General features: G+C 44.3%; 2 protein-coding genes across 6 annotated transcripts in view; both read right to left on the reverse strand.

Moving 5' to 3' along the window:
- Nucleotides 1-9385, reverse strand: part of LOC309587984 (cytochrome b5 reductase 4-like) — a 42158-nt gene extending 32773 nt beyond the window's left edge. For 4 of the 5 annotated variants that reach the window (XM_082306667.1, XM_082306666.1, XM_082306669.1 and 1 more), the window contains exons 1-4: nt 9272-9385; nt 7855-8008; nt 3836-3936; nt 1630-1714 (exon numbers count right to left, since the gene is read on the reverse strand). In XM_082306667.1, coding sequence (XP_082162793.1) covers nt 1630-1714; nt 3836-3936; nt 7855-8008; nt 9272-9346 — 415 coding nt within the window. In that variant the 5' untranslated portion in view covers nt 9347-9385. Of the gene's footprint in view, nt 1-1629; nt 1715-3835; nt 3937-7854; nt 8009-8120; nt 8339-9271 lie in introns of those variants that run through there. The other variant, XM_082306668.1, reaches the window with a different exon arrangement.
- Nucleotides 9386-10736: 1351 nt separating this feature from the next.
- RIPPLY2 (ripply transcriptional repressor 2) lies at nt 10737-13283 on the reverse strand (the record flags this gene model as incomplete). Its single annotated transcript, XM_082307948.1, has 3 exons — nt 10737-10918; nt 12767-12831; nt 12951-13283. The coding sequence occupies 3 exons, from the start codon at nt 13281-13283 to the stop codon at nt 10759-10761; spliced, it is 558 nt and encodes a 185-aa protein (XP_082164074.1). The 3' UTR covers nt 10737-10758.
- Nucleotides 13284-18253: the final 4970 nt, after the last annotated feature.

Here is an 18253-nt window from a genome sequence, read left to right on the forward strand (position 1 = left end):
TTGAAGGCCTGTCTTTCCTCTGTACTTATGGGCCTATTTAATCCTATATTCAAAAACATGCATCTTAACTCTGTATTTTATTCTTCCATTTTCAAATGCAAACTTTGCTGAATACAGTCTTCTGGAAGGACACAAGACAAGAATTATTGCTGGCTGACAGTGAAGTTAGTCAATCATGTTTTTGATAATTCACTATTCAAAAGAGGAGGATACATAGCCTGCCAGGAATCAAAGTAAACTTTGAGAATTTTACAATGGAGAATTTCATCAAATCCGGTCTAATCAGTTTTATTCTTAATTAATGAAGTTACATTTTTTTTCAAACCTGAAACAGCCAAAAGAGACACAGGCAAAGGAACCATTTTTTACGGAGCTGGCAACCTTTATCCTACAAATTTTACTAGAACAAAATGGGTAGAGCAGTCCTATTACATACAGAGGAAAGCAGAAGAAAAAGTGAAGAGCAGAAAATGGACTGTTATAGCTTGCAGGAGCAAAGACATGGTTGTTTTTTACTGACTGGCTGTCACAAGAATTCCTTCCAGTTGCAGAAAAGTTAGATAAATGAAACCAGCAGAAGTCAGGTTTACTTTTAAATTTCTAACTCAGCTGACAAAGTGGCAGTAACTTATCTGTAACACCTCAACTCCATGAAGCAGTTGTGCTGTCAAGGTTTCGTCATACTTTGCAGCGTTTACCTTAAAAGCTCCACACTGGACTTAGCTACCTAGCAACATGGAGATGTAAAATACTACTCCCCTTCACGTACTGAACAAACTCAACCTAACTGTTAGGCAATGTGATCTAAGTGCTAAGCAAGTATGCAGCGCACCTTGTTGGAAGCTGAAGAGCAACAGGAGATGGCTGAATTTGTGAACTAAAGGATGACACCAAATTTGAGAAAAACAGTTACACACGTTAATTCTTTTATGTTTTCACTGCAGTTTTGCTAAGGGTCAATATTCAGTAACAGTGTCTGCCTCCTAGGTATAGGAAATTTTTGCTGTGGTCTACAAACCAAAATAAATGCCAAAGGTTAAAGTCTCTGGAAACCATCACCAGCATTTTAAGACAATATACTACATCTCTTGCTGTCCTGGCTCAGAGGAGTCTGTTGTATCAGCAAAATTTTCTCCAAGTAAATTCAAACTAAAGGACCCAATAAAGTGTTCTGGCCATAAAGTGTATTTGAATATCTCAATACATATGCAACTTGCCAGACCTATGTCTGCTGCTGAAATCACCAGATTGAAAATACTGACTTTTATTTCAAGATGAGAGCGCTGCCCATGACAGTTTGTCCCCTGGGATCAGAAGAAGAAAGAGGGATGTTGGGGGAAAAAATACTTCTGTATACATAAGCACATAACACACACGTGTCTGTTTTCTGATGACTAAAAAAAAAAAAAGAAGAAATGTAGCAGTACATTACTTATAAAAGTCTTCATGCATAAAATAGTTTCATCTTCAGGTATCTGCTGTAAAAAGACTGAATATATGCAACAACCTTCATCACTGTGCAAGAATAGAGAGTCTCCTCATAAATATGATGACTTAGGATTTCTCATAACTTCCAGACAACTTTGGAATAAAACATAATAGAAATTATTTCATTCTTAAAACCCTCACCTTTTGGAGCAGCAATAGGCTTGACAGCCATTCTCCCAACAAGACATTCCTTCAGCATCGATTCATAATTGACCCAACGATGAACCTATATTAACAAAATTGGTTTTCACAAAATTTGTAATTCTTACTATGTTTTTCTGTGCACTGAAATAGAAAAGTTCATTTTTGTATAGTGGCTAATGTAATTCATTTAGCAGATTTTTTTTTTTTTAACACAGACACTCATTATTGCATCATTCCATACTTATTTTTACTTCTATTACAGAGAGCATGTAATTAAATGAAAAAAATAGCACCATGAAAAAGTGACAATAGTTTAATTTCTTTACGTTTTGCAGTATCTGAACATCATAACCTTGAGCTACAGAAAATATTTCAGAAGAGCATTTTTATGATGTATGCTATGCAATTAACAGAGTGAAGACCTTGTCTTTACCACAAGGGTAATTACTCTTGTTTAGATACAAGTAAATGGAGAAGGGATGAAGGAAACAAAGATAAAGAATAGTAGTTTAGACACACAAACACCTCCAACCAAGTTGGTGTATTTCTGTTTGTTTCTGTGTTACTATCACTGAATTATTTGGAAATTACCTATTCTAGAAAGTCAACTAAAGTGAAGAAAAAGCAGTAGCTTTACAGACCAGAACTGGAGAACTTGCAGAGGAAATGGATGGCAGAAAAGCCAATTCTGATAGGGCATCCAGGATAACATCACAAGAAGAGAAAAGGAAACAAAAGTGCTGCATAACAAATTTGAATAGTATGTAGAGATTTAAAAATAAAAAAAAAAACTTTAAACTGGACAAGCTAAAGAGATGAGATAAAGAATCCCATCCACAGGTTGTAGTTTCCTCATGTACAGGTAAACAGAAAGAAATGAAGGATTTTGAATGACAGTTAATTTTTTCCAGAAATTTGAGAAACACTAGCAACCTACCAAACTCTTAAAAGAGATCAGTATCTGACAGAGACAGAATGCTAAAGCAGAGGTGATAACAACAGAAATGCCTCCAGAGCAGGAAAGGCATCAGCCAGAAACAAAAATGTGAAGAGCATATTTTAAGTATCTGAATACTGCTTTCCACTCCCATGACAAAACAAACTAAAAAGTAGCAAGTATGTATCTGAACTTAGTAACAACTTGAGGGGCTTCCCCAAATATTCCTGATGTCAAGACTCCCGTTTCCAAGTACATCATACAATACTTGAAAGTGATCCAGCTACAGAATTCCAGGCCACAACTTGACACTGGATGAACTTTTAGGACAGAAACTCCAAATTTCTTGAAACCAGAGAATTATGCCCAATTCCAACACTTCATTTGTGAAAGGATTAACCAAAGGTAAAGTTAACAAAGCTAAAACATCATCACTCCTTTATTTACATTCATTATTAAAAACATTTTGCAAATAAAGGCACAACATACTGTGATGCACAAACTGTAAAGGGATAACAGATTTTGTTTCAGAAATAGAGGAGATTTCCTTTCTGCTCTTTCCTAGTTTCTCAGACAAACCTTGTGAGCCAAGGAGACACAAAGAATGTCTGTTTCTAAAAAATACCAACTCAGTGAATAAACTTTTACAGCACCAGGTTTGCAAGCGATTCCTTACAGAAAATACAACCATTCTGCAGAGACTTTATTTTCTGAGTCTCTTCCAAACATTTAAAGAAGTGGTAAATGAAGAAGAGACCAACTGTCATCTTGTGATGTGTTCACAATCAGTTAATAGCAGCCCCATCATTTTTTCTTAGTACTTTGTTTGCTGATAGTGCAGCGGTCAAGTTAATACACAAAAGAATACTACAAGCATTTTTCAAAAAGTGAAAGTTCTGGGAAGAAAATGCCTCTCAAACAACAGCAATTAGTTGTTGTAGTAATTTATTAAGAAGGTGGTATCTCAAGTTGTTGCTAGCTTTATTGCTATTTCTGTTAAAAAATTAATAAAATGGTCAAATTAAAGCATCATTCCAACAACATAACGTCACATTTTCATTATTGTCCTTTGGTAAAAAGTTTAAACTACATGCCTCTTTCAGCACACGTAAGCACCATTGCGATCAGTAACCCATTGCCTTTCCTTAGACCTGAAAAAGTTCAAATCACCATTTCCACTGGAATGCCTTAAAAATAATCAGAAAACACACATTTTTCAAAATAGCTTTCAGTGAGCAAGTGTCATTCGCTGCCAGCTGTTCTCACCTGATCAAAGAGATCTGTACCATCAGTTCCGGCTGCTTTCATTAGTTCATCCTCACCACCGGGATGATATTCCATGTACGGTGTGACATTATATACAAATCCTGCAGAAAATGGAATAAAGAAATGTGAGCAGCATTTCTACAGCCACTACGACCACTCCTATCTCCAAAACCAGCTGAAAGGTTAGTGCATATTAAACAGCATAATGGCAAACAGTAGACATGATTGGTACAAACAGTATGACTTTCCAAAAACAGAAACATAAGTTACACAATCGTATAGAGCACAAGATATATCTTATTACATAGAGAGGCCAGTCCTACAATGCCATACCACTTGTCCCAGTGAACGTCTGGAGAAACCTGCAGGGTTAAGACTTTAACAAAATAAACCCTTGACGTTGAACATGATGTATCCTAGCTAGGGGCTAAAAGAACCAGAGGCTGGTTTAAACAGAGACATAAAATTGAGCCAGTTAGCACACAGATTATTTTCACTCTCCCTTCCAATTAAGTTACCTCTAAAGTACTGTCATAGTTGTTTCCCTGCCACCCATCACCTATGGAATAAAATGCCTATGGGAATTAACTGTCTCCCGTAAGTAAAAACTGCTATCATCAGCAACAAAATTTCCATTCTTCAGACTCAGCAATATAAAAAACTAAACATAGCCTAGGCTTACAACTTTGGTACCAAATTTGCCCCAGTAAAAGGGCTCAGCATTCCTTCTACACGAGTACTATTCTTAGTATTTCCAGGAAGATAAAACAATGTTTCTTCATAGGTCTGAAATGATGAAGTCTAACTGTTGTTGTTATGCAACCAGAGTAACCAGAGCCTGGAGGATGCAGCTATAAACAGATTTAACTACAGACATATTGCTGCTTAGAGGACTACTGCAGGCCCACCTAGCAGAATATTTAAAGATATATAACATTATCAAAACAGGAAGCTACCAGAAGCGTAACTGTGCCAGTACTTTCATAAGAAGCTTTTAACACATTAAGAAGTGTACATTAATTACTTCAGAAGAAGTAAGCGTTCAGCACCGGGCCAGGAGGAGACATACTTGGGACAATCCTAGTTGGTAAGAACAATCATCCCAGACAACAAAGGAAGGATCTTTGCATGTTTTACTGACCCGATCTTCTGATGGATGTATCCACTATGCCATCTTGCGTGCAGCACTGATTACTGCACACAAGAAAATGTAAGTAAATATCTACATAGTTAGGACTTTCTGAATATTAGCCAAATGTCCCATTTACCATCAAACTTGCAGGAGCAAAAGAAATCTCATATATATATCCCTCACACTTTTTTTACCCCCCCACCCCCCCAACATCGCACTTAATATATTTATGGCCCATATGACAGCTTTCTTTCACGATCACCATACTGGTCTTTGTTCAAAGTTAGCTCCTAATCTTCTTCTACTTCACATTCCTCTCATCAATTTCTGCTCTTTCATATACAGCTAGTCTAACTACCGATGCAAAGACTTAATTTAGCTTTTACAGAATGGTGTTATTTTACTACCTGTCCGCATATCAGGTCTACAGATAATCTACCGGGATTCTCAGTTATGCTGGGTTTTTTCATCAGTAGTTCTAGAACAAAGAGGCTGAGATAGGAAAATTTAAAGACAGATACAGAAGCAGCGTGATGGAGTTCTTGTAAAAACCAACCTCAGAGATGCAATCAAGGGGGAAAAAAGGATATTAAAAACAAAAGAGAAACATTTTTAAGCAGTGATTCTGTCTGCAGTAGTAGATGTCCCTTTTTGTGAGAGGGAAAAAAGAAAAGCTTTCTTTAGCTCTCCTCCCACTATAGTTTTGGTAGTATGTGCAAGAGCAGCACACAGAGCATTAGCAATCCTATTATTTTGTTCAAAAGCCAGTACTGAATGACATTTTACCCTTACTTTCACCTCATCCCTTTTAACGCCCAACAAAAACACAGTCATCCTCATAAAGAAATTCTTAACTTTTACCACTGGCATGAAGCACTCTTCCTACAGAAAGGTCACACTGATCTTCATCTATCTTCATAAGAAGTGCTGTTACCTCATAACGAATTTAAGGCGATATTAATGTATGTTAGCCTCCAAATAATCAAACGAGAGAGTAAACATTTTACTCCTCTCTGTAAGACAACTAGGAACTTCATCTTCAGCACTGAAAATACTCTTCTAGCCAGGGCTATTGCTCCAAACCACCTTTTGCACACTGTTAACTTATACAATACTTCCAACTTTTGAGCTAAAATTTCATAAAAATAATAACATAAATAGAATGTCTCAGTTACCACAGATATTTGTTATGCTAGATACAGATTACAACTGCTCTGTGTCGCAACCGTCATTTGCCTTACTAAATTTTATGAAGTAATACATGGGCTTACATGATTACTTCCCAAAGACCATTCTACAGATTTAAGTAACATTTTTAACATTTATGTCTCTAGATGCTTTAAAGCAACCCTTACAAATATTTAGCTGCTAAGGATAATAAACTCTCCAAGACTGAGGAATGTAAATACACGTCATTTTCAATACGTTATTCTTGCTAAGCCCTTGTTGCTTGAGGCACCACTTACAATCTTGTGTTTTGTTATTTTCATATGCAAACATAAAATAGGGGTAAAATACATCCACTTGGAAGACTTCTTAAGAACAGCTTGAAAGCAAAGAAAAGCTTTGTTACATACTGTCTCTCACAGTATCGTCCTGGACAAAGTGTCCAGGATACAGCTGGATAAACACACAATGCAATGGGTGAGCAATCGGCTGATGGGTCGGGCTCAACGGGTTATAGTAAATGGGGTTACATCAGGCTGGCGACCAGTCACTAGCGGGGTTCCGCAGGGATCCATCTTGGGGGCAGTGCTCTTTAATGTCTTCATAAATGACTTGGATGCAGGACTTGAAGGATTACTATCTAAGTTTGCTGATGACACAAAATTGTGAGGAGCTGTCGACACTCTCGAGGGCAGACAGGCCCTGCAGAGAGATCTGGACAGATCAGAGAGCTGGGCAATCACCAACCGTATGAAGTTTAACAAGGGCAAGTGCCAGATTTTGCACCTGGGACATGGCAACCCTGGATGTACACACAGACTGGGGAACGAGAGGCTGGAGAGCAGGCCCGCAGAGAGGGATCTGGGGGTTCTGGTCGACGGCAAGTTGAACAGGAGACAACAGTGTGCCCTGGCAGCCAAGAGGGCCAACCGTGTCCTGGGGTGCATCAAGCACCGTATTGCCAGCCGGTCGAGGGAGGTAATTGTCCCACTCTACTCTGCACTGGTGCAGCCTCATCTTGAGCGCTGTGTGCAGTTTTGGGTGCCACAGTACAAAAAGAATACGAAGCTACTAAAGAGTGGCCAGAGGAGAGCCACGAAGATGGTGAAGGGTTTAGGGGGGAAGTGGCTGACATCACTTGGTCTGTTCAGCCTGGAGAAGAGGAGACTGAGGGGAGACCTCATCTGGGTCTACAGCTTCCTCACGAGGGAAGGAGGAGGGGCAGGTGCTGATCTCTTCTCCCTGGTGACCAATGATAGGACCCGAGGGAACGGCAGGAGGATATGCCAGGGGAGGTTTAGGTTGGACATTAGGGAAAGGTTCTTCACCCAGAGGGTGGTGGAGCACTGGAACAGGCTCCCCCGGGAGGCAGTCACGGCGCCAAGCCTGACAATATTCAAGAAGCATTTGGACAACGCCCTCAGACATGGTGTGAATTTTGGGGTTGTCCTATGCAGGGACAGGAGTTGGACTCAATGATCCCTGTGGGTACCTTCCAACTCAGGACATTCTATGATTCTATGACAAAATCTCTAACTTGAACAAAGCTGTGTCCTATTACACCAAGATTACACCTGGCCTAAACATCAACGGCATACAGTTTGTTTTGGGGTGTGGCTTTTGTTGTTGCTGTTTGATTGTGTTTTGTTGCTTCTTCTCTAATTACAGAAGAGAGAGGCTAGGCAAAAAAAAAAGCCAAAGCAACATCAGAGCAACCAACCTCTTATACATATCCAGCAGTCCTCCTTTTTATTGTGCTTAGCAAGCTCATCTTCAGTCACTTCAATTAGCCGCCCTTTTAAACCAGTCAAGTCCTTCCCGCTTTTAGTCAGTCGAATCCAATCCATAAGACTCCTTCCTGGTTTTAAAGGTACCTGAAAAATAACAAGTGTACAAACGTTATTAACTCTAGAGGAAGAAAGAGTCAGTAAATACACTTTTCTAAGGTCCCAAAAAGGACTCGGACAAAACAAGAAATAACACAACCTGTATTCTTCACCGATATTTGGGTGCTCTACTCAGCAGTAAGGCTGCTTAGGGAAGCTTCCTACGTAGTAACCCAGGCAAGGGAATTATTGAGCATCAACAAACATTTAGACAACTCTTCCCAAAGCAAACTGCAGATACCAAGTCCTCCTGTGATGGTAAAAAGTTTTGATCAGCGTCATTTGAGTTATGGTCTGGAAACCTATGAGCAACAAAGAGAGATTTGAAAATCATGGCCAGGTAGGACAAAATTTCACTCTCACAGCATTCATAAAGACTTTCTGCAAGCCCTATGGCAACTGGAAATCTCATCCAGAGAAAGCTGGGGCCAAAGTCCTCTGGCTTACCAGGGATGTATTATCCATGGCCTGCCTGAAAGGCAGAGCAAAACCTTCAGGGTGTCTAGCATCTTCCTTTTCAACAGCACCACAGACTGGGAACCCCTTTGATCCAAACTCTAACAGCAGGGTTAAAGAAAGCCTTACAAAACCACAGCAAAACCAGAAACGAGAAAACGAAAGGGCACGTAGACCCACATCACTTGACGCTACTTTAGTCTAAGTACGAGTTTGCTTTCCAAGTGAGGTCTGCAGGCACCAAGTGCCCTCAAAACCACTCCAAAGATGAAGACCCGTAAAGCCTAAGCTGCGCGCAGTGATTTCAAGCCGACAGCTCCGTCGCTGCCCAGGAGGAGCGCCGGGAGAGCCTGGGAAGGCAGAGCAGGAAGCGCTATCACCACCGCCTTCTGAAAACGAGAAGTACGAAGTATTTTTCAGCGACGCAGCCGAGCCAGCCCCTGGCCCGGGGCCCTGTCACAGCCGCCGCGTCCCCCCGGCGGCTGCCGAGTACGAGACCTCTCGGAGGAAGCGGCCAGAGGCAGCCCTGCCCCGGCCGCCACCGGCAGCCCACCGGCAGCCCACAGCAGCTGCGCCCAGCGGGGCCAGGCCACGCAGCCGGCCGAAACGAAACGGAGGAGCCGCTGAACCCCACCGGGCCGGGCCCCCGCCTCCACCCCCGAGCGACGGCCACCGACAGCCCCGCGGCCGGAGCACCAGCAGCCCCGCAGGGCCCCAGGCCGCGCTGCCGGGGAAGGCCCCAGCGCCGGCTGCGACCGACCCCCACCCCCGCGGCGGCAGCCCAGCTCTCCCTACCTTGCCGCGGCCGCCCGCAGCCACCCGCTGCTGGGAGCTGGGCGCGGGGAAGGCCTGCGGCGGCACGTTCAGCATCCCGACGGCCCGGGCCGCGGCCTGCGCCCCGGCGGGCGGGCGGAGCGCTCCGGCACAGGGCGCAGGCGCGGCGGCGGGCGGGGCCCGGGCCCGGGCGGGGTTCAGGCGCCTCGGGCCTGGCAGGGCTGCCGGTGCCGGTAGCGGCCCGGCCGCCTCCCCTGGGCGAGGCGGGGGGGGGGGGGTCTCGGTGGAAACCGCCTGGGAGCAGGCATCCCTGCCGCCATCTCGGGGTCCCGGTGCGGGGCGGCGCGGGGCGGCGGCGGGCTCCCCCGGGGCAGCGCGGGTGGGCGCTTCGGAGAGGGCGCCGTGTACCGCCTGCGCCTTTTTTTGTCTCACCCTGGGGAGCTGGTCTCCCGTTGCGCTGAAGTCGGTGTTAGGTCCGGGCCTCCCAGCGCCAGGTACGGTGCTCGGGGTGAAAATTAATATAACGGGCGCTATTGCTGCTACCGGCCGGTTGAAGGTAAAACGGCGAGAAGGGCCGTGCGTGAAGAGCTGCTCCCTCCTGCCCGGCTGCGGCAGGCCCGCTGGGCGACGGTGTGGGGTCAGCGCTCCAGGGATGCTGTTGACACGCTGGGACAGCCGCGACCCCCGCAGCACACACACAGGCACGCGGGCACCGACAGGTTCGGGCCTGTACACAAGCTGTACCTGACAGAGGCACTAGCTGTTGAATTAAAATTTTGGATCTTTTTGTCCCTTTAGGAGCTTTGGCCTGCATGATGATTTGTACCAAATTTTGCTTTGATTATCAGAAACAAACTTGCCATCGAAACAACTCACATTGGACCTTTTTCCTCATTTCTTGATGTCCACTTCACAAACAAAACTGATAAGTTTCATACTGTATTTATGTGTAACGATAGAGCTCACATACATGAGAGAGCAGGAATGGCTGAAGGCAAACCCCTTCTTTAAAAGCAAAAACTAGAGTAGCATTTGGACCCTTCCCTCCATCTGGAAAAGAGCTATACTGTTTCTTTTCCATGTTTGAAACTCCATTGTAACAGCAGGCACAACATTAGAATGCTTAATCCAATAATTCCTTCATATGCTTCCACATGGAGCCTACTAAATCACAATGAAAAAGCTTGCCTTGCATCCTCAAACCTTGAGGACGTCACCTAACCATAGAGGACTTTAAAGCACAGCATCCATTCTGTGCTCCTAAAATCAATGTTCAAATTATGGTCTATAAAATATAGGGCCTTAGATAAAAAATACTAACCAATACCTTCCTGGCCTAAAACAGGACAGGAATAGAACAAAGGAAAAAGGCTCAGATAAAATTACAAAACATTTCAGTTTTATTAAGAATAACTTACATACAAATAAATTATCTTTAAAAATACTATAATACATTTTTATATTAAGTTTAAATTAAGTCTTAGAAGTCACATTGGCCTTTCCTGCAATCAGCAATCCGATTCTGTTCTTGAATCTTGTTCATCTTCATCATCTTCGCTATCTGAGTCTTCATAAAAGGAAATTGTAGCTTGAACGGGAAAGTTTTTCAAAAGTGCTTCAGCTTCCTGGTATAAGTAATCATAGCACCTTGATTTGGGCCAAAATAGTCTGAAACAAGTACACAATAGGTTTGCTTAATGTTATTACATATTCTGCTTGGAGGCTGACAAACAAGAAACAGCAGTGAAATTCTGTTAAGCATCCTACAGAATTTTTCCTCACATGCTCAATTGCTAAACTGCTTTGTACATTTAAATAAAAAATATTCTCTGGATTCTGTATGTTCATCTGAAGAGTTAAAGATGCCCTTAAAGTGCCAGTTTTGCAGCAAAACTACTCTAAAGCCCAAGATCCGCTGCATCTGAAACTTACAACTCCAGTACCTCATTAACAGTATTATCTGGGGATCTGATACAAATAATACTGCCCTCACTGGAACTATTCCTAGGGAATACAACGGGTGTCAAACAGGATCCCCAATAGATTTGGATTAAGTTAGTAGTTTTGTTCCTAGAGGTCCCCAAGCTAGGTAGTTGTTTACAATGGCGTGAGACAAATCTCAAAGTGAAAGGAATGATAAAGGTCTAGGGGGATCGGACCTTGATATTTCACCCTGTCTTTCCAAGAAGAATCATCTAACAGACTCCTTACAGAAGGTGCCCCGTGGCTCCAGATTTTAAAGTAGTCTGTGTTGTATCCAGAGAATAAAAATTGCTGGTAATATTGTGGTTACCAAGGACTATCAGCTAGTGATATGATATATTGCAATTAATATACTCCACAGTTCCTGTTCCTTTTCAACTAGGATCCTCTTTTGCTTACAGTTTGGAAGTAGCTGGAAGAATTAGACAATAGAAGTCCCAAGAGCTAAGAGCTAACATAATTAACTGCTGACTACAGATTGTTTATATAGAAACACATTAAGAAACAGAACTAGATGGTTTTCTAGCAATTACAAAGAGTGCTTTCTAGGCTACTCTTTAACAGCAGAGCAAAGTAGCTGACACTTGCTTTGTAACCCCTCTCCATTCCCAGTGCTCCCTGCAGCATTCACTCATACCTAAGCACCCGAGCACTCACAGCAAAGTCAGGGTCTGTGCAATCGCTTAGGTGGTCTGTGCATCAGTATTTGCAGGATCAGAGCCTAGATTTGTGAGAAAGCTGCATCTTCTCCGGAAGAACTACCCGTGCAATTATTTTAAGCACCTTGCAACACCTACTATTACTTCTGAATACAGACTCTCCTGCAGATTCGGCTGTAGTTATTTTCTTTGTTTCCTTTTCAGAACTGACAGGGCAGATACTCTCATTATCCTCGTCATTAAAGCAGTAGTTACACGAGTATTTTTGCCGGCAATGCTGGCTTAGTCAGTCCATACCCTCTCCTACTGCCACTGTCCCATGCCTGTACCTGCTTCCTTGCACCGGGAGGACACTGGAGGTTTGCACAGCACGACAGCCCAGGAGCTACCTCCCCTCCCGCCCTTTTTTAATCCAGGGCACAGGAATGAGTAGCAAGGTGCTGCAGGCACCTCTGCCACCACAGAAAAAAAAAAAACAACAAAAAAAAACCAAACAAAAACGAAACAAAAAAACCCCCCCAAAACCCACCACGACAAAAAAAAACCCAACACATAACTGTGTAAGATGTCTAAGTCCCACACCACAGAAGCACGTCAACATCTCATCTTAAAGATCTGGTAAATCCACAAGTGCTGGCAATCATTTGCCCAAGGACCTGTCGGTTCAAAAGCACTTAGACGGCTAAATCACTCCGAAGGCTCTTGAATATCTACATAAATACACGTGTGGGATCAAAAGGGGCGGGGGAGCCAGCGTCTGGCCGCCCGGGCACGGCGCTGCCGAGGCAGGGGCTCTCCCCTCCCGGCCGCGCAGCGCCGCGGCTGCCCGCGGCTCCCCCGCGGGGACGGGCGGCGGCCCGGGACAGCCACTTACCTGACGGGGTGCGTGTACCGCCCCAGCTTCCCGGAGGCGTCCGCCAGCCCGCGGGGGCCGTCAGGCTGGGGAGGAGAGAGCAGAGGTCAGTCCGCCGGCACGGCACCCAGCCCTCGGGGGGGGCAGCCCCGCCGCGACGGCCGCCGCGCCGGCCACCGCTCCCCCGCCGCGCCGCCCCACTCACCGCGGCGGGGCCGGTGCCGCTCCGCCGGCCCGCCTCGCCCGGCGCGGGCACCCAGGGCCTCCAGAAGGGCGCGGACCTGCGGGGCAAGGGCAGGACGGCTGGCGCAGGGCCGGGCCGCGCCCCGCAGCGGGGGGAGGCGGAGAGGGGCGAGTACCCCTGCGGGGGCAGCGCCGCCGGGGGCGGGCGGGGGCAGCCGCAGCCGCACCCCAGCCCTCCGCCCTCCATCCTCCGCCGGTCCGCGGCCGCTGGCCTCATCCCGCCGGGCCCGCAGGCTTTTATAGCCGGCGGCGGCCGTTGCGCGGCGCGGAGCCCACCCCGCCGCCCGCGGCGCATTTGCCAGCGCCATCCGCAAAACGGCTCCGCGCGAAGGCGCCGCTGTGTAAACACGGGGCGCGGGCGCGTGCGTGCCCCAAATGGCCGCGGGGGGGGGGGGGGGCGGGGGGGTTGGCGAGCGGGTGCGAATCGCACTTGAGCGGACACATGGCCGCCGCGGCGGGGGCGCAGCGCCGGTGGGAGCGGAGGGGGGGCGAGGCGGCACCGGGGACGCGCCCGGGCCGCCCTCCCGCCCCGGCGGCGGGGGTCAGGCCGCCGCAAGCGCGGCCCTTTGTTGGTAGGAGCACGTTTGTTCTATCGGCCCGGCGGCGAGGCGTGTGGGGAGGGAGGGCCAGCGCCCCCGCCCCGCCGCGGCCTGCGGCCCCCGCCGCGGCCTGCGGCCCCCGCCGCCCCCCGCGGCCCGGCCGGCGGGGGCACGGCAGCCCGGGCCCGGGGGGGAGCGCTCCCGCGCAGGCAGAGGAACGTCACCCCGGGGTGGCGGAGGCAATGACGCTCCTTAGAGGGGTCCTTATTTCGTAATGCGTCACCCCCCAATACGCTCCGTAACGTATTCCCCCTAACATAACGTTGCTTCCCTAGTTAGCATAGTGGCTGTTACCTATAGGGTTTTTTTGCTCGTTTTTACCGAGGACACGGGCCTTCTTTTATTCTTCTTCATGTGGTCCCGATACTTCGTTCCACTGTCAGCATCAGATGCTGTTGCTACATGCACAAGGTTTTATGCCAAACTCATACCATTTCCATGTTCCCTGGTACCAAGGGAGCTTATTCCCATTTTCTCATATTCTTTTTTTTCCCCCTTTTCTCTCTGTGATGGCAATCACTGATGCGAGGGGGACAGAAACAACAGCGTGATCCCATATAAGAGCTAGTAACCAGTAATCGTATCAGCACTGGGGAAGCTGGGAGGGTTGGTGGGTTGGAGCCGCCCTAGATGCTGAAGGAGGGCTTCAAACCCAGGTCACTTAAAGCCTCACATTACTGAGGCACCACAGAGACTGAGGCACTGTACTCCCTGGAATAATATTTTGCCTTTTTGAGCGTAGCCATAAGGAATGTGTCTACCTTAGCACTGCCCAAGAATAGCTGCAGATAGAAGGTTACTTCTGCCTTCTCCGCAATATCTCCAGCACAATCCCTTTCACTGAATAGTATCAGCAGTACCAGTTGTGAAAAACGTTACCGATTAAAAGTTTTGTGGGAAATGTAATCCAATTAATAGCTTTAGATTATTAGCATTTTTTTCAGATCTTTAAGTCAAAACCAGATGTAGACTGAATTGCCTTTTGGAAGAAAAGCAACCTCTTACTTCGAAAGAGACATAGATGGAGGAGTGCACGCATTTATTGTGCATGCTGCGATACATTCCAGCTTCATCAGTGGATGTATTCTGTCATTTTGGAGGTTTCTGCCATGTGATGACTTGGAAAAATTTATAATTGTTATGACTTTAGGAGTTATTAAAGGAAAATGTATTTCACAGTGAAAAGCCCAACTTAGTAGGACATTAGAGTTAAGCCAAATGTTTAAAAGAATAAGATTTCCAGAGTAACTTTACTGCACCATGATGTTTGTAGCTGTTTGCATTTTTTCTCACCTCGTTTTCACTGTGGCCTAGAGTCAGATTAATTAAAATCAGAGGGAACAAAAGGCTGAAACTCCTGGTAAATATTCATCTTGCAGTTAAGAAATGGAGAATAGGGCAAAGCAGCTTGTGCAATAAGTTGAGTTTGATCATAAGCAAAATAGTATCTATTTTTTCTCCGTTTCCAAATGGCTACTCAGAAACCTTGTTAGATGAGGTAAAGCATAAAACAGATGTTTGAAAGTTGTCTGATGGTAGATTCTTCTTTTGCCTAAATGAAGTGAGAGCAACAATTTTTGTAGTTGGTATTTCTCTTTTGAGAAATATAACGCAGGCTGTGTAAGAAAAAAAAAAAGAATAGAGGCTAGGTTCATTGTCTAAAGAAGAAAAGCAGAAACATCCTCTATCACATTAGTAGTGACAAAGGACTAAGAGAACACCACATCAGCTTTATCTGTTTGATAAAGCATAAAAATGCCTCTACAGTAACAGCAACAAAAGAAGGGGTGTCTTTGGCCAGTGACTCTTAATTGTCTCAGGATTCTTTTTAGTACCTGCCCGAAATGAGAAAATGTCCTAGGGAGAAAATGTGATTTACCCATTAGAGAGCAAACTGCAACAGAGGTGTTGAAAGGATAAGGAGAAAATAATGACTAACAGCTGTTGTTCCCCTGCATATTTTCACACTATATGACTTTTCTTGGCTTTATAGTTTAGTAATGCAGTCCTGTTTATTGAGAGAAATACGAATGTCTGTCTTTGCAATAATAACTCGTTACCATTGACACGATAAAAAACCAAAAAAAAAAACCCTAACATTTTGCCATCTTCCCACTGACCTTGAAATATAGGCTAGAAGTTGTTAAATCAAGGCTAGAAGATTCTTTGTCGTGGCTGTCTCTTCTTCTTCAGTTTGTGCACAGAACAAGAGTAACAGTGCCCTGGTAAGTTACTATCTGAGCCACAGTTTAATCATGCTCAAACCTCTGCAGGCAGGAGCTACGTACGACTGCTGAGCAAATGGTTGGTCAAACAAGAGTGATGGAACACACTCTAAAAATGTTCTTTTGCATATAGTGGTGGAAAGCATAGTTCTGAATTCAGCATGAGGTCTGATAGAGGTAGTCCACTCATGCATTCGTGACCCATCTAGTTAAAACGATATTCTCCTTTCTGTGCCTTAGTTTCTGCTTTTTTGTATTTCAACTTTTAAAGAAAAGTATGACTCCTGAGCTGAAGGTTGTTCTTGGTTGTATGTATATAACTAGACTGCCTTTAGTAAAGCAAGACGGGGAGTCAGGATCTAATACACTGTGCTTTAAATATTATAGTGGAATGAAAACAGAAATATGATGTTACACGGTTTTATTTACTCTCTTACGCAGTAATAAAAATACCTGATCTATCCATCAGTTCTCAGCTTCTTGAAAATTTCTCTCAAGATCATAGATTTTTTTTTTTTTATTTCCTTATACCACTTTCCAAGCAGGTCATAGCTGGCAATTTACAGGGTTCAATTCTGTTTCACCACGATTTGATTTTTATAGGGATTTTTGTATAATTGAAATTGAAAAATTTCAAATGCAGTACAAAAACTCCTTGTACAGTCGCTCTGGATTTACAGCAGTAGAATTAGAACCCCAATTTTGTTTTCTCAACATGTACACCAAGCAGTATTTATCCAGAATGAAAGTAATTCACTTGGTTTGGTTTAAATTGATTAAAAGTGCTTTTGTGGCTTTCTGCAGTGTGACATCTTGAAATGTAATGCACTGTTAATAGGATACACAGAAGAGCAAACACAGAGGTCTGTGCAGATTTGAGTGTGCTACTATAAACAAAGAAGGTGTTCACAAATGGCTTAGAGCTAAATTTGACAAGACAGTGCTAATCACACTTGGACATGGGAATATCTGGACAGAGGACACTCAGCTGGCTTCATGTTAGCCTCTCCGAAGGCAGTGATAGCTCTCACTTATTAGTAAAATGGGGACATTGTATGAAAACTATTGTATGAGTTGACATAGGGAGGGGATTGGCTTGATCTTGTTAGACTTTGTTTTAGTGAAAAAGGCAAGGTCGAACACATGGAACTGCTCCTCTGCTTACTGAGACTGGACTGAGGAAACTGATTAACAGACAAAATTTGATCTTGAGTATTTTATAGTCTAGCTTCATCTTGATGCTTCCGATTTTGGCAACACTTTAGGACCGGGATTTGGAAATTAAGTGTATGCCTAGTATTTCCATACGGATATTGACTGTACATGCGTATGTCATTTATTTACATGTTTGGTCTATTAGCTCATAAATGCATCACTTTTTTGCCAGTAAATGCAAAGTTTGCATATGAAATTTATGTGCACAACTTTGGTAGATGTTCATCTGTATGCAATTATAATTGCTTTGCTGGAAACTTTGCAGTCATGTCTTATGAGGCACCAAGCATTTTTTAGTTGTGATATGATATGTAGGGCATTTTTTTCTGCTATAATTTGGAAGTAAAGCATCAGGTTGTAAAGAACAAAGGACAGCACAGATGGTTTTACCAACCTCTGTCCTCACCATTTTTTGTTTTTGATATAGTATTTCCGATATCACTAATGTACCTGAAAGTGGACTTGGTTCAACATTTTCACAAAATGAAATTTTTTGTCAGTATATCATATGAGATCCAAACTAGGTCATAAGAAATAAAATAAATACAAGTTGAGTTTTCTTATGAAAAAAAAAGGAACAGAACTTAATCAGCAGATTGGTCTATTCACATTACCAATGGCTATAAAATTATTGCTTGGCTAATAAAGACCATGCTTGTCCTATTGTTGTGTATTTTTTCCATCCTATTTATATACAAAAATGCAGCACATATTCAAACAGTGTAATTCCACTTAAGCCCAAATGCCCAGTGTGTCCTACAGAGAGGTATGTTTGGAGGCCTAAAGATGGAATGCTCTTTTGTGGAGACATCTGTCCCGCTTCTCCCCGTCTCTCTGGATTTTGACTAGGCTGTAATAGTATTAAAACATCATCTTTCATTTTATGGAGACAATTATTCTTCCCCTTCCTCTATTCAACTGGACATGAAGGATTGCAGGAACTCTGGAAGGAAAACTTTGTGAAAAGGACGGATGCATTTCCAGGAAAGCACATGTCTTTTCACCCTCCTTGTGCTACTGGGAACCTAGATCCTGGTGACTTGGGGAGCACCGTCACCAAGGGTTAGCGAATTCAACAGCAGATGGCCTCACTCAAAGGGGCGCAGCACTGCAGCCCGCTCTGTCGATGAGACCGAAAACCTCCAACTTTCCCAGATTTACCCCAGCCCTGATGCCGTTACAAACTTTGTGGTCACACGAACACGTTTGGGTCGTTGTTGGTATCT

Source organism: Platalea leucorodia, assembly GCF_965183815.1.
Source record: "Platalea leucorodia genome assembly, chromosome: 3".
In the NCBI taxonomy this organism is placed as follows: domain Eukaryota; kingdom Metazoa; phylum Chordata; class Aves; order Pelecaniformes; family Threskiornithidae; genus Platalea; species Platalea leucorodia.